The sequence below is a fragment of the Malaclemys terrapin genome, chromosome 4 (genome assembly GCF_027887155.1).
Source record: "Malaclemys terrapin pileata isolate rMalTer1 chromosome 4, rMalTer1.hap1, whole genome shotgun sequence".
Taxonomy (NCBI): Eukaryota; Metazoa; Chordata; order Testudines; family Emydidae; genus Malaclemys; species Malaclemys terrapin.
The window spans coordinates 40,216,850-40,242,850 of NC_071508.1; the positions used below are offsets into that span (position 1 = coordinate 40,216,850).

Genomic DNA, 26,001 nt, shown 5'->3' on the forward strand with positions numbered 1-26,001 from the left:
CATATCCTGGGACCAACAGGGCTACAACAGCACTGCAAACAAAAAAGCTGGACACTAGTATTCAGTATGCCAGGAGGTTAAGAAGCAATTTAAATTCACCAAAGAGAACAAAGCAAGCAGTTGATGACGGCACATGACCTAACAGCTGGCCTAATTGTGCCACATCCCTTGTGAACAAAAGTTGTTAATTATCCAAATGAGAAGAACTGAATCAAAAAGAGGCTCCTTGTACTGTAATTTCTGTTGTTTTGGGAGGTAACATTGTAATACAGGAAACTTCACTGTGACATTGCAGATAAACAGTATAATGGCTCACGTTATACAACGTAACCCATTAGAAATTTAATGAATGAATTAAACAGGAGCTCTCTGGTTCAGAAGCAAGTTTGAGCTAGGATTGTTGGCAGAGGGAAGCAACTTCTACCTTCCTTTTTATTTCCTTTTGATTATTGCTCCGCCTTTCAATTAAATCCTTTGAAACTGGAAGTCCATAATATAAGCAATTACTTCTTGGCCCCACAAGACTAGAAATGCTAGTATAAATCTCTAGCTGGCTCTGCTCTAAAACACAAGCAAAACCTAACTCATGTCTGGCTGTGCCAGGCTGATCGAGAACACTGAACAGCAGTTCCTACACCGAGGCTGGGTGGAAACAGCCCCATCTCTACTCCAATTCCTCATATGCATTTGCAACATAAGACCCAACTGCTCCTGGATAAACCAGGTTTACAAGAAAGATTGGTTCACTTAGCTGTCTTGTATCCTTTAAGGAATCCTGAGATTATAAAAATACTGCAAGTGCATAGCATTCTTTGCTATACAGCATTAAGACAGCCAAAGTCCACAGGTCTCAGGATGAGAAAAATACTCACTGCTTAATTTAACATCCACCCATTAGCCATTGTAACCCAAGCCTCCAACACAAAGGCAAAAGGATGGAACAAGGCCAGATGCTTTTTCAAGAGAACTCCGTTCTTGCGGAGAGGTCTATTACCTGCTATATAGCTTCTCAACCTTTCCATTCAGACAGTCAGTGCTATAGTGCACAGCTCATTAAGAAACAAGTTATACTGTGCTCGTAAAGGATTAAGTACTTCTACAGTGAAAAGAGCCACTTTCAACAGGCTAAAATTGAATTAAATTTAATTTTAGAAGCAAACATCATGAGAAGACAGATTCAAAAGACCAATCTGGTTTAAAATTGTGTTATGGAAAAGATGAGGGGCTCAAGTTTAATTTACGAGGCAGATCTCTTCACTGTTCATGAATCCTCCCACCGGAGCACTCATCTACCCAGCTTTCTGACCTGACTTAGGCTACCACAAACAACAAAATATCCTCAGTTCAGATGGCCAAACAGACGCTCTGTGTGGGTTGGGAATGTAGCAACCACTGTCCCCCAGTCCTAAAATAAAAAGGTTTGAAATGGACATGTTAGTGTAGCAACTGATTATCGAAAGCACATACAGCATCTTGGATCTCAGATACGCTTATCACCAAAGGCTCAGGAAATCTACTTTTGCTGCCAGTTTCAAGACTATACAGATGAGATTTTCAAATGAATACAGGCTCTTCTAAACAAGAAATACATTGGGTAAATCACACAAGACCATGCATCAGGTAGCATGTTGGAGGCATTATTGCAATGGTTTGGATAGCATTCAGAAACAAAGAAGTGTGATAATTTGCCTAGACAGGAATTAATTCACTACAGGCAGTGCCTATTATGAATTGGGAAATGTTAAAAACCAAGGGTTAGTCTACACTGGCAATGCTAAAGCACTGCCACAGCAGCGCTTTAACGGGGCTTGTGTAGTCACGGCAGAGCACTGGGAGACAGCTCTCCCAGCGCTCTAAACAAACCACCTCCACGAGAGGCACGGCTCCCAGCACTGGTGCACTGTTTACACTGGCGCTTTACAGTGCTGAAACTTGCTGCACTCGGGGGGGTAGGAGGGGTCGTCTCACCCGAGTGAGAAAGTTGCCGCGCCGTAAATTGCCAGTGTAGACAAGCCCCAAGTCAGAACTATGCACTACTGGGTAGTGACATGAAAATAGATCCCTCCCACTTCCAGTTAATACATTTTATATTCACATGCCCTCAAACTACAATGAAGATAAGCTGAACACAACACAATAATAAAACACTACCACTACAGCACAACAGGATGTGCATTAGTTGGCTATCGGAGCCTAATTTAAAGCCCACTGAAGTCAGTGTAAACACTCCCTTCAATAGGCTTTGAATCAGACACTTATGGTGTATTAGGGGGCTCATCAAGGAGTGAATAGGTGCACATTTTAGATACACTGTAAGATACAAGGTGCCAGCTGTACATCAATGTGATACTACAAAGTCCCGCTCAGGCCATGAGAACGATACAGCATCCCTAGAATTCTAGACAGATTGCTAAATTGAGCTTTATATTTGGGATACCTTTCCCATATCTTAAACTTAAAGCATGGATATTGTCAGCAATATATCTAAAGCCATACTCTGTTGATATCCCTCAACACATTTGGGGACAAAGTTATAGCTCAGCAAAAAGGTCTTTGCTAGAAAAAAAAGTAAGTCAGATGCTATGGAGGGCTTGTAATTTCTACTGTTAGTATCTGTTACCAATATCCATTTAGCTGCAAAATACTAGCTCTGATGAACAAGAAAGCCTGTTCAGCACAGAGCCACACAGTTATGATAAGCAATACCCTAGTGTAGTTCAGTATTGTGCTTTTAAACCCATTAATCAAAGCAGCATGAACTCAACAATCTTAACATACAGAGTCTAGGGCTTCTCCCAATGACCTTCAACAATGAAGTAGTCTGAACAGTGAGGAAGAACTGAATTTGTAAGGCTATATTTACACTTAACACACTACATCAGCACAGGTGCAGCACTCCAGCTGCGCTGCTGTAGCGTTTTGTGTAGACACTCACTACGGTGATGGGAGGGGGTTCTCCCGCCACTGTAGGTAATCCACCTCCCCGAAAGGCTGTAGCTAGCTCGACAGAAAAATTCTTCTGTTGACCTAGCACTGCAGGGTTACTACACCAGGGGTTAGGTCTGCTGAACGGTCACTCAGAGGTGTGGATTTTCCACACCTCTGAGCAACACAGCTGGGTTGACCTAACTTTTCAGCGTAGGCTTGGCCTCTGAGGCCTGTCAGTTACTTCCTGAACTACTATCTTCATGGCCTAAAATTAGGCCCTATGACAAAGCCAGTATCTCATTTACACATTTTTTGTAGAACTCTCTAAGTCAGCACGTTAATGTTTGCAAAATATGAGCTGCTCTTGGGTGCTGCTACAGCTCCTCCGAAGCTGAATCGCTTCTGCTGTTACTTCCTGCTCAAGAATATGAAAAACCACAGAAACTCCACTGAAGGAGTAACTCAGAACACAAAGCCAGGACTAAAGAAGATCCTTTATTATGCATGTTGTGTAATGTCAGACCATATGAATAGAAAACACTTCATTTATCACCCAGTACTACAATGGGAGTTAAAGCAGCTCCCAGAGAGAAAGCTGTGACAACCATGGAGCTTTGAGAAGGAAAGAGTGATGGATGATTAGCACATGCAACGGGAAATCAGCAACCCTGCACTGAGAGAAGTTGAATATTCTCCTCCCAGCCCTCAATGCTCTGGAAACTTTTCATCAGCCAACCAAGCAGTTCTGATTTATTTTACAAGTCCCCACTGGCACCAGTAGGGTTAAATGCAGACTTTACATCTGGGAAATACAATTGAGAACAGATATTCTCTTGGCATTTCCATACTACTCTTGCGTGATTCTCACTGGGGGGAAAAAAAAACAGCAGTTGTTAAGCATGAGGGAAATGCCACAGTAGGAGTCTCTCCCATATATCCGGCAATTGACCGTAATAAGCCAAGCAAGGCAGAAGACAATAAGAAGGCTGTAGACCCTTCCACCTCCTCCACCATTTCACCTTTAGTGAGAGAGAGATCCCACATTAAAGGTGGCTTGCAAGGATTTCCTAGCAGTCAACAACAAATTTGACTCTTAGATAAAGTGGAAGGGGAAAAAATGCTAAGGGCTTGTCTACACTTGAAATACTACAGCAGCACAGCTGTTCCACTGTAGCACTTCAATGTAGACACTACCTACGCCAATGGGAGGAAATCTCCTGTTAATGTAGGTAATCCACTTCCTCGAGAGGCGGTAGAATTCTTCCATCAACCTACCGCTGTCTACACCGGGACTTAGCTCAGCTTAACTATGCAGCTCGAGGCTGTGGGATTTTTTACACCCCTGAGCAACATAGTTATGCCAATCTGACATTCTAGTGCAAACCAGCCCTAAATCTGACCAGTGGCTAAGGAAATGTATATTGCAACCTGGACTGCAGGCAGCCTGCTCAGAGGCTAATCCACTTACGGAGTAATATGTGCTGTGAAATATAGTGCTCACATGGATTTTACAGCAATTCATTTGTTCTATTTGCTCTTTCTTCTTTACCTTCCTATATTAGTGGTCAAAGTTTGGGACAATTCACCAGAGAAGTGAGCAATAAAATAAAATAAATAAATTTAACTAACTTAACTAACCTGAACAGAAAGTCAACATAACCGGTTCAATGCATGGCCAGATCCCACTGACTATAAATTTTGGTAATACTACCAGGCTTCTTTTTCTGAAGGTCAAAGATTAATTTTGTAATGTATCACCACAACTGAAAAGCAACAACAACAACAAAAGCTTAAAGAGCTCTAAGTGCACCAATTTAGAATGCAGGCTTCTTTTAAGAAGAAAACGCTGAGTCAGGACGTGATCCCATTAGCATTTAAAAACCTTTGAATCCTGTAAGTGTTATAGGATCTAATAATTACAATGATGCTGATGAAAACAAGGTGGAATTAAGCCTTGCCACCTTCACAAGGAACAGATGAAAGGTAATACTTAGAATTTAACATTAATAAAAAGTCTGTATTTTCCTCATTTTACACCTAGAGATACTGAACTGAAGGGGTTAAAGGATTACCCTAAAGACAGAAAAGGAGCCCGCGTAACAGCCTGGATTACAACCATACAACACATGGTGCGTTGTCCAGCGCTCCATCGGCCAGACAATACTTCCTCAATAGTAAAGATCATAACCCCCCCCCCAATCTAAACATTTAAGAAACATTATACTGATACCACACACAGATATCCCCCCACTTTCCCTGCTCCCTCTGTATAATGTTGATCAAGAACCAAAGTCTTTCTATGCTTTAATGGGAGTAGTTTATAATGGATTTTAAAGCAGTTGCATTCCTTTTTATGCTAGCCCTGTGCCTGTTTTATTAGACACAGTACATTAAATGTTAAGAGCAAAATAGCTTTATTTCCACCGCTTTACTGAATTCCTTGCACAGTGGTTATACAAGAGACGTCTAACAGCTCCAAGCAGAAGCTGCAATAGTGCAGTCTGCTTTCCTGACTGTAGAAACACTAAGTGATAGTGTCTGAAGTCCCAGATACATGCCATAGAAGAGAGACATGTTCGAACAAGATGTTTTATTGGATACATTTAAAAACAGTCAACTAGATTTTTCTTCTGGCAGCCCAACAATAGCAAAGATTAAATTGAAAGGTATAAATATGAAATATGGAGTTTTACCAGTTTTACTCTTCCAGTTATGAAGATTTTCCAGTTTTGTTCATACCACAATTTTGGTGCAGTAGTAAATGTATTTCAGTGGTAAAGATTTTGCGGTGGATGGACAAACAACTACTTTCAACTTCAATCTTTTGCACTAAAGATTTTGGATGGGAAACTTTTTAGCAAAGCATATTACACTACTAAAAATTTTAAAGATCTCTTGTAAAGCTTCAGTCACAATATCTCAAAATGATGAGGGGAAGTGATTGTCCAGTTTTTAACTACCATGATGTCAACCCAAGAACTTGGGATATATTTCCTGTTTATTGAGCCTCCATATAAATTGCAGGAAGATTTACTCACAGAATGCATCTGTTCATCAAGGACTATGAATAAATATTCTCTTAATTCCCCAGTCTTTGCCTTTGTATCTGAATCATGGATGTTAGCCATCAGTGACCAGTGTTTTAAAGACCAAAAAGCTCAATCCAAACCCTCTTCCCCACTGAGGAGACTCCAAATATTTCAGCAGCACTGAAAAAACTGTTCTCTCAAGGAGTAAAAATGGTGCTGAAAGCCACAAGCCTCAGCATCCAAGCCTCATGCACAAACTTTCCATTACCATTTATACTAACTCCTCTTTCTGCTTTAAAATTACTGCTCTAACCAGAGCAGGAAAATTAGACTTACAGAAAGCTGCTCAAGCTGTATACCCATGGGAGGGGTTTTTTTTGTTTGTTTGTTTTTGTTTTTGTTTTTTTTTTAAGTCACCACTAGCAAGTTCTGAACTGAGCACAATCTCTCTATGGTGAAACACACACACACACACACACTGCAAAGATGAAAATAAATGAAGGACATAAATCTAATCCGGTCACCCATCGACTGCAGTGGCAGATTATTTATAGCCTACAAAAAGGCAATTTTCCCCAGTGACAGTGAAATTTTTATCTCAGTTCACTTGACAGGGCTCAAATTTGAAGAAAGCTGCATTCACTCTGTAAGGCTTCATCTCTTTGAAAATGGGTACTTCAGACCAGAGTATGAGCAACACATTAGGATTAACACCTTCTAATTAAAAAGCACATTTAGCACCCTATCCTTCTCCTACACACTGAACAGGAAAAGTGCAGTCTCTCAATTATGCTGTACAAAAGCAGTGAGAATGCTATTGCTTGGGAAGAGGACTGTGTTCCTGATAAGAGCCATCTCCTCTACCTCCCACTTATGGCTGCCTTTCTGCAGCAAGTATTTTTAAGGTAGTTACCCTTACTACTTGATATTACAGAGATATTTGGCAAGATTGAGACTGATCTACTGACAGTGCTGCAACAGGGACAACTGAATTGCTCATGGCTTTCCATAGGCATTGCTGGCTGGCGAGACTCGTATGTCTGGCCTTCCTTCCCAATACAGCCACAACTGAGAAACACAGCACTTTGTCCTGCAGCAGCTACTCCTGGGGGAATTCTGCGCCACTGCGCAATGCAGAATTTTGCAGAAATTAGCATTGTGCGAGCAGAATTTCCTTTCCCCCCCACAGAAATGGGCTGCAGTGCTGCTAGCCGTCACTGGACCCAGCAGAGCCCAGCTCACACATAGACACTGCTGGGGGGAAGGAGAGGGAGCTAGAGGGTTCCTGGCAGCTGCAGTTCCCAGCATGCCTTGAGGGAAGGAGAAACTCCATACAAGCCTGGGACTGAGCATCAGGCTGTTTCTCCCTCTGGATCCCTGGGCAGAAGGGGGTGCAGGTATCTGGGCAAGGGGGGGACCTCCGCAGCTGGGCTCTGCGGGAGAGGGGGTGGGTGTCTGGGCTGGGGGGGGCCCGGGTATCTGGGCAAGAGAGGGCCCCGTGGCTGGGCTCTGGGGGGGAGGGGGTGTGGCTATCTGGGTCAAGGGGATCCCACAGCTGACCTCTGGAGGGAGGGGGTGCATGTATCTGGGCTGAAGGGTCCCACAGCTGGGCTCCTGGGTGGGAGGGGTTGTAGGTGTCTGGTGCCCCAGCTGGGCTTGTGGGGCAAAAGGGGGCAGAGAAACAGGAACTGGGTTTTCTTTAACTCTCTACTCCTGGGGAAATTTTGTGTGTCTGTCTGTACTGTTACAGACATACTTGCTGACAGATATTTTGAAATAAATTATCAAAATAATTAAAACTGGAGTGATTATGTAGTGTTATTTTGACATACAAAATATGCAGAATTTTAAAATATTGTGTGTAGAATTTTTAATTTTTTGGCGCAGAATGCCCCCAGGAGTTAACAGCCAGCTATAAATGATGCGCGTGCCAGAGATCTTCATCCACGCACAGACCTCCTAGAACTCCACTCCATTGGAGCAGCACACATCTCCAAGCAATTCCTGTGAACGCCTCACTAGGAATTGCTGTATTCCAAAAGCATGATAGTACTTCATGATCTGAAGGACGAATGTTGCTTTTAAACAGCATTGGATTGACACAGACACATTCGCAAAGCTCCTCTGCTGTGAATTTACACTAGTCCATCTGCTCCATAATCTCAACAAAAGCTTTGCCACTGCAGTGATCTCATCAGGTCCTTTATATTGGTGCCTGGGTGGGCCCCTGCTGGTACTGACCACAACACTGTAATTAACCAGTGACACACCACCATTTTATTTTACCTAAAGCTGCTCAGAGATTCAAACAGAATTAAATAAAAAATATGGAGCAGAGAGAAAGAAACTAAGTAGCCTACAAAAGGAAGGAAAAAACCCAGTGTTTTCAGATAAGATTTGAGGCGTGCTAGAAAAATGATGATGTAGAGATAGAACAAGGCTACTCCACATGGCAGGAGCTGCAGGGAAGACACACAATAAGTGCGAATGAACAAAATGGAGGCCTGGCCTAAGACAAAGGAGAAGGCAAGTGGAGATGAAGGAGCTCAGCAGCTGCCAGACATCCTCAAATCCAAAAGCCTGACCGCACAGCCATGCTAATTCGATACTTATCAAAGCTGCCTCAGCCGTGCCTCATCACAGGGGAAATTGTGCCATGGAGGCCAGGCCTGGGGGGAAGGGAGGAGAGCGAAGGCACAGGGTGCTCTACTTTCAAAATCATATATGCTTTTCCTTAAGAGATTAAATGCTAATTCAGTTTGTAAATCGTGCCCATTCCAGGACCTTATCTTGGCCTTCCTACAACACCGGCATCATCAAGCACGCTCAAAACTCTGGCCCCTGCATAACTATCAACTAGGTTTTGACATTTTTAGAAATGATAAAAATCCCTTAGCTATGAGCATGAACTCCTGTAATCCTTCAGGCATAGCCAGTGTGTGTACAGAGTCTTATTAAAATTATCCAGGCTCTCTTAGCAGCAGGCAGGCATCTTGAAGAGGTCATTTTCACAGCAACAAGGTATTAGCAATAAGCATCTAACAGGTTTTTTAGCTCTGAGCTAAACCTAATAAATACTAATAAAGAGGCAGGCGAAAATTCCTTCCCAGCCTCACTGCCAGAGGTGGGTGAGCATGACTGCAGGATTTGTTACACTTCCCTCTGAAACACCATGGACACATTTCAGGCCTCGGTTTGCCGTTCCTTTAAGCAGAGGAAAATTCTCTTTGGTATTCTGAGGGAATGTTTTATTTAAAACTCTGCTCAAAATTCTCCCTGAAGGAAACCTCCCCAAGTTAACTGGGAAATGAAATGTTTTCAGCTATTAATTGGCATGTCTATAAAGCTGTCTAAACAATGTATCTCAAAGGACTTAACCAATATTAAAGCCTCCCAACAGCCCTGTGACAGCTATCATTATCCTCATTTTACAGAGGAGGAAACTGAGGCAAAGGAGTAAAGTAACAGAGAAAGTCAATGACGACTCCAATTAGAATGAAATCATTTTCCAGTCACCTGCTCTAACCACTAGCTCCATTAGCATACATCTCTGAAGCGCTACCTCTCACCTTATCACTCTTCAGTTGTTATCCCTGCATGGCCAGCCCATACAGAGAATGAAGTTCTGCAGTGCTTCCAATAGGTATTTCCTGTCTTTCATTACCATAGGGTCAGAAGTTGCTCAAAGGTACTACAGATGCATGCCATACAGGAACCAGCAGGGAACGACTGAGGGCAAAACAGGCCTGCCAGGATAGCACTTCCTTACATGCTGATGGCTCAGTGACAGCATGTTCTTCAGCCCTCGTAGAGGATGGGGTCCCTTTAAAGAGGTGGCCTTTTTAAAACGATGATGGGACATTTGGCCTATTCTTTGGCAAGGGGAAAAGCTGTTCCTCTGTAGCCTTTTCTCTGCAGTTGTGGAATCACTTAGAACAGTCAACCATGCCAGCAGTAGTGTCTGCTACTGAACATACCTGAAATCATAATGCTGTGTGGTTTTCATAGGAACGCCTATTCAAAACAGCCCTATAGTGTGCTTCTCACTATAGGGAGAGAGATCCCCCTCTCCAAACTGACTAGTAAAAGATTGATGGGTGGGCAAACAGGGATTTTGTTAATGTTGGTTTTGGTTGTTTTGTTTGTGTTTGTTTTGTTTTTGCATGAACTAGTGAAATTTTCAAATGACTTTGCTAGACAAGTTTAAAGGGCAGAAAGGGGCATAAGCAAAGGGTCTAACAGTAAAAACTCCAGGCAACTTTTAAGGGGTTTAGAACTCTGAAACAAAGTAACATCCACCTGAAAAGCTCAGCCCAAGAGCAAAGTTTAAATCTATTTGGCCATTTCTAAGACAATTACAGGCCCACCTAAGAGGGATTTTTCTAGGTTCAGAGTTTTGACATTCAAAGTTTTTATACTCCCGTTCAGTGCTGCAGACAAACGCAAAGAGCAAGGCAATTCAGAGTCAACGCTGAAAATCTAGGATGACGTGTAGGGCTATATGTTCCTTGAGACCCCCCAACAGGAGATCCTATACAGATTGAAATCAGCATATAAATCTTAAACCCAAAATTCACACTCATTGGGACAGAAGACATGCATAATCCACCCATCCCCACAGAATCACACCAGCACAGGGAATTTCTATGCCAGGCATAGATCTGGCTCAACACCATCTTCAAAGAACCCTCCAGTGCAAGGGGAATTCAAGAATGGACTGAGGCAGTGCAGTATCCTAACAATTCCCCATTGCTGCAAGCAACATAGAAGCTATGGCAACGGAGAAGTGCAAATTAGGGTCAAACCCCAGCATTTCCTGGATTGTGGAACCACAAGCTGTTTCCCTTCAGGCCCTGTGCTGGTCCTAACGCCAGTGTAAGGATGGGTGCGTCTAATTGTGCTTAAGTGCTTCCGAAGCACGGACCCCAAAATATCACTGCCATTGCAGATGCTTCAATAAACACACCAACAAGGTGAGATAAGAGTGTCCTGGCCTTAATTCTGAGTTTCAGGGTTTGGTGGAATTTCAGTCTGCCCTGGCATACTACTTTCACATGAGATGCTGTAAAATAACCCTCTTGACCTCTCCTCCAAAAGCAGCACCAAGAGCCTTTCATGGAAAGGAGAAATGTGTATGCATTTAAAAAAAAAAAAATGGAGTTGTTTTAAATGTATGGAACTAACTTTAATCTGCAGATTTAGAAGTTAAATAATAAAAATCACCCAAAGATGTAATTTAAATATGCATGATGTCTTTAGCAACATTTGTCAGAGCCTTTTATGATAGGAAGGTGGAAGAGTTAATCTTCTCACGTGAACTTTACATAGTGACTAATCACATGGTCGGTTGACAAAGCTGCTTTTGCTTTCTTCAGTCCAGTCTCATTTCTGAAATATCAAGTATCTTATATTGGACACAACTGTATATTAAAGTCACCTCCAACATCAAAACTTGGAGATGCTAACAAAGAATTCAAGATCTCCACATTAGGAGACTGCTTTAAAGAGGTCTAGTCAGAGAGTAAACCCTACTCCCCTGCTTAATATGTAAATAATTTATTTAAAAAAAAAAAAGCCCCACAGCACTACTTCAAACTGAACTGCTGTTGCCCTAGAACAGTGGTGGGCAACCTGCGGACCATCAGGGTAATCAGCTGGCAGGCCACGAGAGTTTGTTTAAATTGACCATCCGCAGGCAGGGCTGCCCGCGGCTCCCAGTGGCCGCAGTTCACCGTTCCTGGCCAATGAGAGCTGCAGGAAGCAGCGGCCAACACATCCCTGCAGCCCGTCCCACTTCCTGCAGCTCCCATTGGCCGGGAACAGCGAACCGGGGCCACTGGGAGCTGTGGGCGACTGTGTCAGCGGACAGTCAATGTAAACAAACTCTCACGGCCCGCCAGCGGATTACCCTGACAGGCTACGTGCAGCCTGCAGGTTGCCCACCACTGCCCTAGAAGCTATTACACTGCTTATCCATCTAAAGCTCTTTAACAATTGCATTGTTGTGATACTTCTAATAACTGCTTTCATTTAGAGAGAGCAAAGCACTTTAAAAGCATAAATTTGTGTAGAGGTCACTCTCCCTCCATAGAAATTCAGCTTCCTCTGGGATGAATGAACAGCTGATTAACAACACTATCCAAGACTACTCACTAGTTTAGGACCAGAAGTCAAGGAAAATTCTATATCCAGTTGAAACCACACAAGGAACGTTAGCCAGGACATGAAGACTAACAATTAATCATTAAAATTACACTGGGATCTCCAATTACCTTGATTATAAGCCTCCTGGGGAAAAGAGACCGTACAGCACCAAGCACACTGCAGGGATCAATTAACAGTTACTGATCAGTGCCTGTTTTGCATTCATAAAAAAAGAAACCACATCCAGCAGCACAAATCATCACTACTATCACGCTGAAGCAATGGTTCAGTACTCTCAGAGGGAAGAGTCACCACTGAATCACCAACAAAGCCCTTTAAGTTTTCTTCTTTAGAAGATTTCCATCCACATACTGACTTGGCATGACCCTGCTTACCTCACAAAATCTGACAGATTCATTGTGCAATCGCAGTTGGCTTCTACTCTGCTACTGCCCAAAGGGATACAAAACTTTTAGTACATTTTCCTTCTGCTAATTTTATAGAACTTTAAGTAACTTCAGTTTATTCTGCTTGTACAGAGGGAAGTACTGTAAAGCTATGTAGAAGGAAGAAAGCTTAACTGATGAACCATAGACAAACTGAAGAAACCATAGAACAGCATTTTCACCTTTTAAATCACAGGCTGCAGAAAATACAGACTGTATAACAAGATTATGTTTGATCTGGAATCACAACAAATTACTCCCAAGAGAGTGGAGTTCAATTCATCCGATCTCAGATCATTCACTGTATTTTCTAAGTTTTACAGACCCACGTACAAAATAATTTGCTCGCACTGATTGAGCCTGTTAAACCAAGAATACTGCACACAGGAGCGATGTAGGACTGAATGGTAGACTAACTGCTCTGTATTGCTGTCTGCACTCTACACTTGCTGACATAGCTCAGCAATCCATAGTTCATGACCTGCAGAGTCTGCTTTGGGATTTACACTCTGAGCTTAGACAGTCAAAGGGACAACATTATTAGCTTCCATTCACTTTAGGCTCTACATCAAATAAGAATTGTTGAAAGAACAAACAGTGTTTTTCTCTATAGTATCTCCAAGATTCATAGCGACAATTCCACACAAGTCAGCCCTTCTCATTTAAGGAATTATCTCGCCTTTTGATTTGAATCCATTTATGAAGCTCATAAGGCAAGTCAAGAACCAAAGATGCAAACAGTTAAGTTTAAACTACAGTATTTCAACAATTTTCTCCAAGTAGCATTGTCATCTGCACTGTTAACAGCTTTAGCCCAGTTTTAATTATGGTATGGAGAGCTATTATCACCCAGAGCATTAAACTGGTTTTTATATCCTCTCTCATTAATCAGCCCAGAATCAGGCTTCAAAGTCCACTGGATTGTATTCCACTTATGAAAATGATGATGAGAAAGAAAAAAACACTGTGTCCTTTTGGAAATCAAATTCTTCAAGAAACTGAATTAACTTCTTTTATAAAACTCTTAAATATGCACAGACTAGGGCTGTCAAGCGATTAAAAAAAATTTATCGCGATTAATCACACTGTTAAACAATAATAGAATACAATTTAAATTTTTGTGGATGTTTTCTACATTTTCAAATATATTTATTTCAATTACAACAGAGAATACAAAGTGTATAGTGCTCAGTTTGTACTTATTTTTTATTACAATTATTTGCACTGTAAAAAATAGTATTTTTCAATTCACCTAATACAAGTACTGTAGTGCAATCTCTTTATCATGAAAGTTGAATTTACAAATGTGGAATTATATTAAAAAACCTGCATTCAAAAATAAACCAATGTAAAACTTTAGAGCCTACAAAGTCCACTCCGTCCTACTTCTTGTTCAGCCAATCACTCAAACAAGTTTGTTTATATTTGCAGGAGATAATGCTGCCCGCTTATTTACAATGTCACCTGAAAGCGAGAACAGGCATTCCCATGGCACTGTTGTAGTCAGTGTCACAAGATACTTACATGTCAAATGCCCTAAAGATTCATATGTCCCTTCATGCTTCAACCACCATTCCAGAGGACATGCGTCCATGCTGATGACAGGTTCTGCTCGATAACTATCCAAAGCAGTGCAGCTCAACGCATGTTCATTTTCATCATCTGAGTCAGATGCTACTAGCGGAAGACTGATTTTATTTTTTGGTGGTTCAGGTTCTGTAGTTTCCACATTGGAGTGTTGCTCTTTTAAGACTTCTGAAAGCATGTTCCACACTTAGTCCCTCTCAGCTTTTGGAAGGTACTTCAGATTCTTAAACCTTTGGTCAAGTGCAATAGCTATCTTTAGAAATCTCACATTGGTACTTTCTTTGCGTTTTGTCAACAAACAACTTGTGCTGGATCATCATCCGAAACTGCTATAACATGAAATATATGGCAGAATGTAGGTAAAACAGAACAGGAGACATACAATTATCCCTCAAAGAGTTCAGCCAAGAATTTAATTAACCCTTTTTTTTTTTTTTTTAAATGAGTGTCATCAGCATGGAAGCATGTCCTCTGGAATGATGGCCGAAGCATGAAGGGGCATACAAACGTTCAGCGTATCTGGCACGTAAATACCTTGTAATGCCAGCTACAAAAGTGCCATATGAATGCCTGTTCTCACTTTCAGGTGACATTGGAAATAAGAAGCAGGCAGCACTATGTCCCATAAATGTAAACAAAATTGTTTGTCTTCGTGATTGGCGGAATAAGAAGTAGGACTGAGTGGACCTGTAGGCTCTAAAGATTGACTTTTTTGTTACATAACTGCACCCAAAACAATCTACATTTGTAAGTTGCATTTTCATGATAAAGATATTGCACTACAGTACTTGTCTGAGATGAATTGAAAAATACTGTTTCTTTTATCATTTTTAGAGTGCAAATATTAGCAATCAAAAATAATAATATAAAGTGAGCACTGTACACCTTGTATTCTGTGTTGTAATTGAAATCAATATATTTGAAAATGTAGAAAAACATCCAATAATATTTAAATAAATTTCACTTGGTATTCTATTACTTAACAGTGCGATTAAAACTGTGATTAATTGCGATTAATTTTTTTTAGTTAATCGCGTGAGTTCACTGCGATTAATTGACTGCACTAGCACAAATCATTTCACTACTTCCCCTACCTCTCCACTCTGTAGTAAACCCCTGGAGAAAACCAGAAGTGCAATACACAAATAACTAGCACTGTAACTTTGTTCCACAAATGAGCCTACAGTAGACATTAGTAAGATCACTGTTGATCAGAGGGGAAAAGGCTGCAGTGGGATAGTCTTTGACAATATATAGTGCAAAACTAAGTCTGATTAGTAAAATGTCATTTCACTCCGCAACACTTCCTAGCTAGAAGACTAGCGAACTACCATGCAGTGGAAAGAGAAAGGAGAATCCCCCTTTTCAGGGTTCAGAATGGAATAGGAAGATCAGCATTAGCAGGAAGCTTGCAGGGCATAGACGGCCATTTGGCCCCAAAGAGGAATTGAACATGCCAGCTGGGAATGGGAATGTAAAAGAACAATGCAAGCCTGCTGGCCAGTCCCAAACAAAAGCTATTAAGAGATGAGCCAGCTGGGTGAGGAGAGAAGCCAGCAGGAAAGGGGCTGGAACGCTGAGGGAGCTTTGATGGTCATTTCAGCTATTACAAGCTCACTGGCAACGCAAACACTCCACATTGCTGACCAAATGAATCCCATCCCCGCCTCTCAGAGTGGAAGAGGGATCAACTAACTGTTGAAGGTGTTAATAAATGAGTGTTTTTACGCGTGCTGGCATTAGTTCTTCTGTCAGAAAGCCAGCAGGGCCTAAAGCAGTGAAGGGAGTGTTTGTACTAACAGAGACTCTTAGGCAAAGCTGGCATGAACCAGGCAGAGATGAGCTACGCATGCCTAAGAACACTGTCAAAAATACATCCAGTGTGTGTTTCTGTTCAATTTGATTGTACTGAAGAGGAAGCTTAATTTAGAGACTGGGATTTACATATTTCTCACGAGTTCTTAGTACAGATATATGAGAGACATTTTCCCTGGATTGGAGCCAAGTAGCTTACATAAAACTGTACTGAACTAAAAGAGGCTGGGGCAAGTGCTTCATTTGTTTAAGTGTGGAGGGTCTTGGTGCATACACTGAATCCTTATCTAGCCTGAAGTCCTTGCTCTTGACAATCCATGGTTACAGCTCAAGGGCTAGAGCAGAGATTCTCAAACTGTGGTCCATGCAGAGGTGGCTGGTTACCTAGTGCTGGCTTCTGTACCCTATTTCCAATTGCTAAACTGCATGGGGAAACAGTTAAAAATGCAGTAAGAACTATTAATATTTGTCTTCTACTTAAGCATTTGCTGATGTTACCACAGGGTATTATGCAATAACAAATGGGAGGGGATGGTCTGCATGATTCGGAACGGGAGGGCAGTTGGCCCACCAGAGAGCATATCTGTATTTAGGCGTGGTCCATGCTATGAAAGAGTTCAAGAACCCCTGTACTAGAGGCAACTAGAGTTCTGGCGGTGAGATTTGTTATGTGTTTCTAAATATCAGTTCTGGTTTGTTATGCAAACAATGTTGTGTTTGCACTGTTTGTTTAGCACTGATCATATTTGTGAGTTTGTTATAGACACCATAGTTTGTGCTAACATCTGCTTAATTAGCTGGATACTTAGTTCTGTGTTCTTTGGACCAGTATGGGGGGGGGGGGGGGACGACAAAAATTTTAATCTGTATTGCTAAAAAAAGTGTTACAGAATGACTGGTAAATTCTGAACCGGGTACTGCCCTCCCAGTAAGGATGTATTTACATATGGGTTTAGCACCAGAATTTTCTCATGTCTAACTTTGAGGTGAATATCTAGATTTAAAAAAAATCAATTGTAGCCAATGGAAAACTCCATTACCCATCACAGCACCAGACTAAGAGTAGGCAAATCCTCCCAGTTTGAGTCTACTGAGTGTTAACTTTATCTTGGAATTATTTTTACATTGCTTGAACTAGGCCCCCATTAATAGAGATACCAGGTACGGTGATTCAGATTTAACATTTCATGCCATGTTGCTGGAACAGCATCAGTCCAGCCACAGCACACAGGTTCTCATTATCCCTGGTCTTCTAGAAAGCTTTTACCCAATGAGCCTGGCTGTATGACATGGGCAGAAAAAAAACAACAGGGACTGTCCAAGACATCAGTGTCTTTCTAGGAATACTCAAGCCTTCTTGCCAATTATCTTCCAATCCATTTAGCAGATAAATGAATGTGTTCAACCTTCTGACTGAGAACTGCAAAGCTATGGTACATGAACAGCAGGCAATTATTCTGGGACATATACTAGCCTTATCTAAATAATAATGTTTGTGAACATTTATTTTTACTTTTTAAAATATACACAATAGGAGTTCTCCTTTCCAATATTGGAATGGGCACTCTTCTCAATATTGAACTAAAGGGAACCACTGAAATCCACTGACATCATTAGAAACACCAGTTGTCTTACCTTATGAATTTAGATCTATTTTGCTGAGATTGTTCTCTGATGTTAAGATGCCATGTTTACAAGTTCCAAACCCATAAGAAACACTCACAGAGTGAACACAGAGCTGAACCACGATAGCACATGTAATTAAGTGCAGAAACAGAAAGCACAGCAGCTATAGAAGTATAAAGCTCAAATGCAACCACAGATAAACCAGTGGGCTTTCAGTTTCAAATTTTACCTTCCTAGCATCCCTTTTTCATGATTATTTGACCTTATAAAGATAAGGTTATACACTCTAGTATAGTCTCTTTCCGGAGAAAAAGGAAGCAGGATTTTGGCTGCAAGGAGAGTTCCCCCAAAAGCAACCAGACATCAGACGTTATTAAAATACATAATCAATGTATGAGAGAAACAGTTGCTTGAGCTGATGAGAATAAGCTAATCCCTTTAAAGCCCCCTAACACTTTTACATTTCATCAGCTGAAGTCACTGATGCAACCAATTTTGGCAGTCAGGACTCAGTCACAGGAAACACACAAATAATAGCAACTGGCCTGCGGCATCTAATCTAGTAGCGTCTAAGAAAAATGCAGCATACGTGCTTGTGACTGCTTAAAGTAACTCTTTCAGCGATTTAGCTATAAGACTAATTTCCAAAAACTTCAGTCAGTGACCACCACCACTCATGTGGAAGGTATGTGTTGTAAACTAGTAAGAGGGTACATACAAACACTATGATGCTTCAGAATATCGAAAGACAGAAAGAAAGCTGCAGGCAAGTCCCTGGGGTCTTCTACACCAGCAGGGTGTAAAGAAGACAAAGACTGTGGAGAAGCTAAAGAGTGTGCATGCACATCATTTCTCACAGGTAACTAGGATGGAACACCTAAGGTAACTCTTTATGGGTGATGCAGGTGAAACAATATCAGAGACAGAAGCGATGGAGCAAGATGACAAATTAATTGTTGAAGGCCCAACATGTCTCTTGAAAATATTAATGGTGGTCTTGGCACTGTGTTTATAGATTAGCTTTTCCTTCACTGCTGAGAAAAATAACAATAGTACTAAAGAATGTAATACCTCAAAAGATGGAGATACTGTAATTATGATAAGAATAAGCCAGCACAGCTTCTGTGGAGCTAAAGTCATGCCTCTCTCACATATCAGAATTATCTCAGATGTGACAACAGTGGATAAAGGGAGAAAAAAAGGGGAGATAATTTAATCTTTCAAGAAGTTTTGATAAAGGTCCTTCAAGCAGCTATTAAGAAAATCTGGTAAGCAGAAGGAAAAGGCAGAATCCTTTCATGGATTGGAAACTGTTTGAGAGAGGAAAGAGAACAAGAATATACCATTCTCAATTGAGAAAGATGTTAATATAGCAGGCTGCCTCAGGTATCAGTACTGTAGTAGTTAATCTGGACAAGGGGTGAAAAGTTAAGAGGCAAAATATAGTGAGCACAATGTCATTCAAACTTTTAAAACTAGGGAGAATTAAAATTGGGCAAAGGGACAACAAAGTAACCGATTAAACTTAATCCAGATAAATGCAAAATACTACACAATGGAGGGACCAAGATAAAACACTCACATACATTGATGAGTTTGATGGACTGGATAATCTACCAGATCTTTTCCTTTGACCTAGGCATTATCATGTACAGCTCAATAAAGACATCGCACCGTGCAGCCATGGTCCACAAAGCAACTAAGATGTTAGGCAGCTATCAAGGGACGTTAGAAAGTATTGTGGACAATCCTTTATTCAGATATTTAATTATATGTATTTGCCTTTAACACTGTGCTCAGTTTTGGTTATCTTGTACCAAACATTATAGAAACAAGAAGAATACAGAAGCAGAAAAAAGTCTCTCACTACAAGGAGAAAGAAAGAGAAATTAAATGGGAGCAAAATAAAATCTAAAAAGGAAGCATTTTAAATGTAAGTATACGTCATATATGGAACTTGATGTTGCTGGATATTATTTAGACAGATTTTAAAAACTCAAACACACTAGATGCATGCATTTGTAAGTGCAGTTGTAGTTACACTAAACTAAGATAAAAATTACAAAAGCTCTCAATCATTTTCTTCAGGACATAATCTGATCATCAACTGGGGTTAAGAAGAAATTCTTAAATCAGACAGCATTCCCCAAATTGGTCAGATGCATTACACTTTTTTGTTGCTTTTTTATTTTTGTTTTGGATTTGTTGTGATTTACTCAAGAGTAATTTGTATAAGCACTCTAGAAGAAAAGATATTGGATGGATCATTGTTCTTGTCTAGCAAGACAGTTTCTATATTTGTATGAATAACTTTATACAAAGATTGTCTCATATCTCTGCCTTAAGAAAGCTTTACTAACCTCTTTTATTAAATATCATTATTTTAATACTAGCATAACTAATGCAACAATTTCTTAAGCAAGAATATCTCAATACTCACATAGCCTAGATCCCAGAATTCAGGTTCTATTTTTCTATATATAGTTATTTCAAGCATGGGGGGAAATATAACAACAAAAGAAGTAATACAAGTTCAGGTACTGTACCTCTGAGTACTGGTATACCAACCTGATGTCAACAAAAATCAAGATGTATAAGTCAGAGAAAGAAATGACACTGTGGTAATGAGCAGGGACTGTGAACAGACTGTGAACATTTTAGAGATCCCTCTGTGTGAATACATTCATTCATTCATTCATTCCAGTGCAGACTTTTCTGGCATTGAGTTGAACACCCACACCAAACCTTTTTGTATACCAAGAAGGTTATGCTACCCAGTTACCAATGCTAGTTTGTAAAATCCTTAAGCATGCAGACTGTTCAGATCAGCTGTCAGAAGATCATTTTCCAGTGTCAGAAGATCATTTCCCTCCCTTCCAATATTTGAAGAGAATCGGTTTCTATATTTTTAAAGTTTAGAGGACAAGATGAATGAATTCTATTCATAAGAATTCCAAATCCTTCCCTAACAAAAGCAAAGACACAAAATAATTATTTTTTCTTTCAGTTTTTAGGTTGAATATAGGAACTTTTTCACCTTAGTCCAGGCCCCATTCTTGATGCATACTTCATCCCTGCCTATCCGCAACTGCCCATAAAAGCCACAACGTGCCCTGAACTACAGTGGTTTTTATCAGACTCCTGTGCTGTAAGATACATACAACTCCATATACATATATGCACCATATAGACAGAGTACAGAAAATACACTACACTCGTAACCCCCATAGCTACACACCCAGAGCCTCCCCATAGATACAGGGCACCTTGTAGCCCCACACAACAGATAAGCCCTTCACATAGATTATCTATGCCTATATGCCCCTCACATCCCATGTCCCCAGGCAGACCTCCCTGCCACATTGCCCTGCTATAGAAATGCTCCCATACAGAATCCTATGGACACCCCCCAAACACCTCGTGCCCTGCATACACCACACCCCCACTGCATATACCACCATGCAGACCAGTGCACATCACCCCACATACCCCGCCGCCACACCTCCTGCCCTGCCCACTCTCCCCAACACACACCACCCCCTGCCCACACACGCCCTGCCCTGCCCAGTCTCTTTACCGCCCAGACACCCAGGAGCTCCAGGCGCGTGGGGGGGCGCCCCATCTTTCCCCCAGTCCTTGGGGCAGCCGAGCCCCCACACGCTCATCACACACTCCTAGCCCCGCCCGGGGCGGGGGGCAGATCTGCGGCCGCTGCCCGCGGGGACCCCGCGGGGAGCCGGCTCCTTACCGCTGGGCAGGGGGCGGCGGGAGTCCCCGTTCCCGCTGCGCATCCTCCTTAGGGCGCGAGCGGCTGCCAGCTCCAGCCCCGCCAGCGGCGTCTCACAATGAAACTGAGCGAGCGAGCGAGCAGCCCCCGCGCCGCGAGCCTCCCCCGTCCATCCCGGGGGCTGTCGTATTGCGCAGGCGCGCGATCCGCCCGATGCATCTTGGGAAATGTAGTCCTTCCTCCTCCCGCGCTTTCCGGCTGGCGCCGTCCCCCGTTACAGCCCCGGTACCTGAGGCAGGTGGGTTATTCCCATAGGAGGGTCAGTGACTGTGAGGCGGCGCCTCTCCCCTACTCGGGGACGTTGAAGGCTCGCGGGCTGGGAGAGAGACTATAAAGGGTTCTAGAGTCAAATCTTGCCCCATGTGGGGAATTAGCTCAAATGGTAGAGCGCTCGCTTAGCATGCGAGAGGTAGCGGGATCGATGCCCGCATTCTCCAACAAGGTTTTTATTTTTGTGTTTTCATAACTTCATTACATGAGAGCAAATCCCACAGGAAAAAAAAACGGGGGCTAAATACAGCTAAATAATTTAAATCAAGCGAGCCACCAATGATTTCAGTTGTAAACAAAACAAAACAAAACAAAACGGGAGGGTAGGGGCTACAGCTGGCACTTTATTATTGCATTTAGTTATAATTATCTATGTCATTTCTTATTTATAGGGGGGGGGGTGACTGTTCCTTTGCCATAAACAAATAAGACGAGATCTCTGCTCTCCAATCTGAACTCCACTTTATAAAAAATCCGTCCCAGGTAGCTCTGTCTGACTACTTGGTTTGCAGTGTTATAAACGCTGCAGTGCACTAAAAATGATCCTTATGTGCGTGATTTGGGGAATCCAGACAATAGCTGGATGCCTTGCACTCCATGCCTCCTGTCCTGGGTGTTTTCTACATCCCTTCTTATCTTGGCACCGTTTGCCGAAAGTGAGGAGTCATTAAAAGAGCCCGAGGAAATCATTAACAAATGCAAATGCTATTGAGTGGTGAAATTTGCAAGATTAAAAATATCTGCGTCATCCAGCCCAGAAATAATGAAAAATAAAGACAAGATATTCATAGGGAAAAATTGGAAGACTGGTTTTATTAGAATGGGCATACCACAAATACTCAACTATTACAAAGAAGAAGAAATAGGGCTGTGAAAATCATTACCCACATTTAACAAGTATAATTATTTAAAAGAAAGAAACTCATCTTTTTTAATCCAAGTAATAATTAGAAACTGAAATTAAGGTGAAAAATCAAATAAAGAGTTCACATGTCCAATAGGAGATCTTATTGAATAATTAATTACCCTTCCAATTATCTTCAACTTTTAATAGTCTAGGAGTTTAACTTTCAACCATTCAGAAATCCAGAATTAACAAATTATAAGGATTTGTTCAAGGACTCAATTAACAGTTTGCAGATTAATTTTAGATGGTGATCTATGAAGGATGGTTTGGGGAGGAAATCTGAGCTTTAATCTTGACTGTGCTAGAAATTTTACTGTTTGACTTTAGTCAAATCATTTCATCACTCTGTCCCTGCTCTGTAAAATGGGGGTACTACTACTTCCTTTATTTGTCTTGGTTATTTAGACTGTAAGTGCTTTGGGGCAGGGACTGTCTCTTACTATGTGTATGTACAGTGCCTAGCACAATAGGTATAACACAAACAGTAATAAATAAATGGCATCACTTAATTAAATATTTTAACACTTGGGGGTGGGTGTCTTTATTTTCCCCCTCTTTATACCTCTTCTACCATCCAAGTCTTCATACCTCCATGACCCTCCTCGTAGTAAGGGGAACTGGATGTGGCACCCTGTAAAACTCATCACTGCCACTCTGTGCATTGAGGGGAAAGTACTTCCTGCAGGATCTTGCTAGCTGCTGCTTCACTTTTGCACTTCTCTACATTGAAAATGTATTGATTGCAAGCTACAGTCTGGAGAAGGGCTACAAACATCTACACATGCATAACAATTCAAAACACTCAGCTTCTTTCATAACATTTAATTTACAATGACAACTGGAGGTCTCCACAGAAATCTTTCAAAGTACTAGTACACTATCTTTGCCACTCAGGACAGTGACTTTAATGGGAAGTGTCGTATGAAACTGAGGAAGGAACAGTTCAAATGGGATAGCATTACCAGAAATTCCACTTGAAAGGGGACTCTTGGCCATTGCAAAGTGATTAAGTGGTGCTTAATATAGTAACATCCACAAAATCTTAGGTAGTCATGGATTTGCTACAATACTATTAATGAACAGAGAATATTGACTAACACAATTGCAAAGCACAGCTCAAAAAGTATACAAAGTGTGTGATTTTTTATCTAGCCAAGGATTTTGTAGTGGTCTTATAAAAGCTTTAGGTTTTCTGATTCCATAAACATTTATCCTCATGCACAATTATTTCAAATTTGGTGACAATATATACCTCCAGACCAGTGGCACCGCTATGGGCACCCGCATGGCCCCACAATATGCCAACATTTTTATGGCTGACCTGGAACAACGCTTCCTCAGCTCTCGTCCACTCATGCCCCTTCTCTATCTACGCTATATTGATGACATCTTCATCATCTGGACCCATGGGAAGGAGACCCTGGAAGAATTCCACCATGATTTCAACAGCTTCCACCCCACCATCAACCTCAGCCTGGACCAATCTACACGGGAGGTCCACTTCCTAGACACCACCGTACAAATAAGCAATGGCCACATTAACACCATCCTATACCGAAAACCCACCGACCGCTACGCCTACCTTCATGCCTCCAGCTTCCACCCCGGTCACACCACACAATCCATCATCTACAGCCAAGCACTGAGGTACAATCGCATCTGCTCCAACCCCTCAGACAGAGACCAACACCTACAAGATCTTCACCAAGCATTCTCAAAACTACGATACCCACACAAGGAGATAAAGAAACAAATCAACAGAGCCAGACGTGTACCCAGAAGCCTCCTGCTACAAGACAGGCCCAAAAGAGAAACCAACAGAACTCCACTGGCCATCACCTACAGTCCTCAGCTTAAACCTCTCCAACGCATCATCAGTGATCTACAACCCATCCTGGACAATGATCCCTCACTTTCACAGACCTTGGGAGGCAGGCCAGTCCTCGCCCACAGACAACCCGCCAACCTTAAGCATATTCTCACCAGCAACCACGCACCGCACCATAACAACTCTAACTCAGGAACCAACCCATGCAACAAACCTCGATGCCAACTCTGCCCACATATCTACACCAGCAACACCATCACAGGACCTAACCAGATCAGCTACAACATCACCGGCTCATTCACCTGCACGTCCACCAATGTTATATATGCCATCATATGCCAGCAATGTCCCTCTGCTATGTACATTGGCCAAACTGGACAGTCACTACGCAAGAGGATAAATGGACACAAGTCAGATATCAGGAATGGCAATATACAAAAACCTGTAGGAGAACACTTCAACCTCCCTGGCCACACAATAGCAGATGTAAAGGTAGCCATCTTACAGCAAAAAAACTTAAGGACCAGACTCCAAAGAGAAACTGATGAGCTCCAGTTCATTTGCAAATTTGACACCATCAGGTCAGGATTAAACAAAGACTGTGAATGGCTATCCAACTACAGAAGCAGTTTCTTCTCCCTTGGTGTTCACACCTCAACTGCTATCAGAGCACCTCACCCTCCCTGATTGAACTAACCTCGTTATCTCCACACTGATATATACCTGCCTCTGGAGATTTCCATTACTTGCATCTGAAGAAGTGAGGTTCTTACCCACAAAAGCTTATGCTCCCAATACTTCTGTTAGTCTTAAAGGTGCCACAGTACTCTCTGTTGCTTTTTACATAAACATATGAATTATCCAGATGTCAGCAAAACTGTCTTGTAAAGATATATACATTTACACTGGTATTTGCCTGCAGCAGGCATTTAATGGGAAAGCAAAATCCATTGAATTCCCCTCTTTCATCAGTAGCTATGCAAACCACATGCAGAACATTTCTCTAGTAAACTTGTTCTTAGGGCCCAGCTGCTCTCACTCTCCATGATAGCTTTTCATGATGCAGTTTCCGTGAATAAAACATGTTAACCCCAAAATCCAAGCAAAATCTTGGATGATATTGAAACACGTAAGCCACAGGGAAAATAAAAACATAATGTAGAGTTCAGTCACAGGATTAAAGGAAACTGAGCCTGCAATGCCCTCTGCAGGCTGTCAGAGAACTTTTCTATAAGCTCCGACAGAGTTTCATGCCATTTGAAATATCAAGTGAGAAAAAAAAGTCCTAGAAACATCCCTGATAGATTAAATAGCTAGTTGATGTAGTTTAGAAAGGTCTTCTCTACTGGGTCATCTAATCCATTCCCCAGTGCTGTGACAAGATTGGTTTCTTTATCTCAGACACATCCCTGATAAAATTTCCAGTAACTTTCATCAGCTCCAATGTCAGCAATTCCACAGCCTCCCTTGGCAACTTGTTCCACAGCTGAAATGGAAAATTATTCTGAATATTTACCTACATTCTTAAACCCATTGCAAGTGGTTTTGTTCTTATAGACTAACACAGCTACAGTAGCATTATAGTCTTTGACTAAATTACATCATCAATGCTCTTCAGGGTGTACTGCACACAC

The 26,001-nt window shown here is 41.7% G+C and overlaps 1 protein-coding gene and 1 non-coding gene across 4 annotated transcripts in view; one reads left to right on the forward strand and one right to left on the reverse strand.

Annotated features, from left to right (window-relative positions):
- LOC128837084 (USP6 N-terminal-like protein) overlaps window positions 1-21,437 on the reverse strand; it is a 170,546-nt gene extending 149,109 nt beyond the window's left edge. The window contains exon 1 of one of the 3 annotated variants that reach the window (XM_054027927.1): window positions 21,324-21,437. In XM_054027927.1, the coding sequence (XP_053883902.1) occupies window positions 21,324-21,366 (43 nt within the window). In that variant the 5' untranslated portion in view covers window positions 21,367-21,437. Of the gene's footprint in view, window positions 1-21,152; window positions 21,252-21,323 lie in introns of those variants that run through there. The other 2 variants (XM_054027929.1, XM_054027930.1) reach the window with 2 other exon arrangements.
- A 289-nt stretch (window positions 21,438-21,726) lies between these two features.
- Window positions 21,727-21,799, forward strand: TRNAA-AGC (transfer RNA alanine (anticodon AGC)). The gene has a single exon. It is a non-coding gene; the product is annotated as a tRNA-Ala (tRNA).
- The last annotated feature ends 4,202 nt before the right edge of the window (window positions 21,800-26,001 follow it).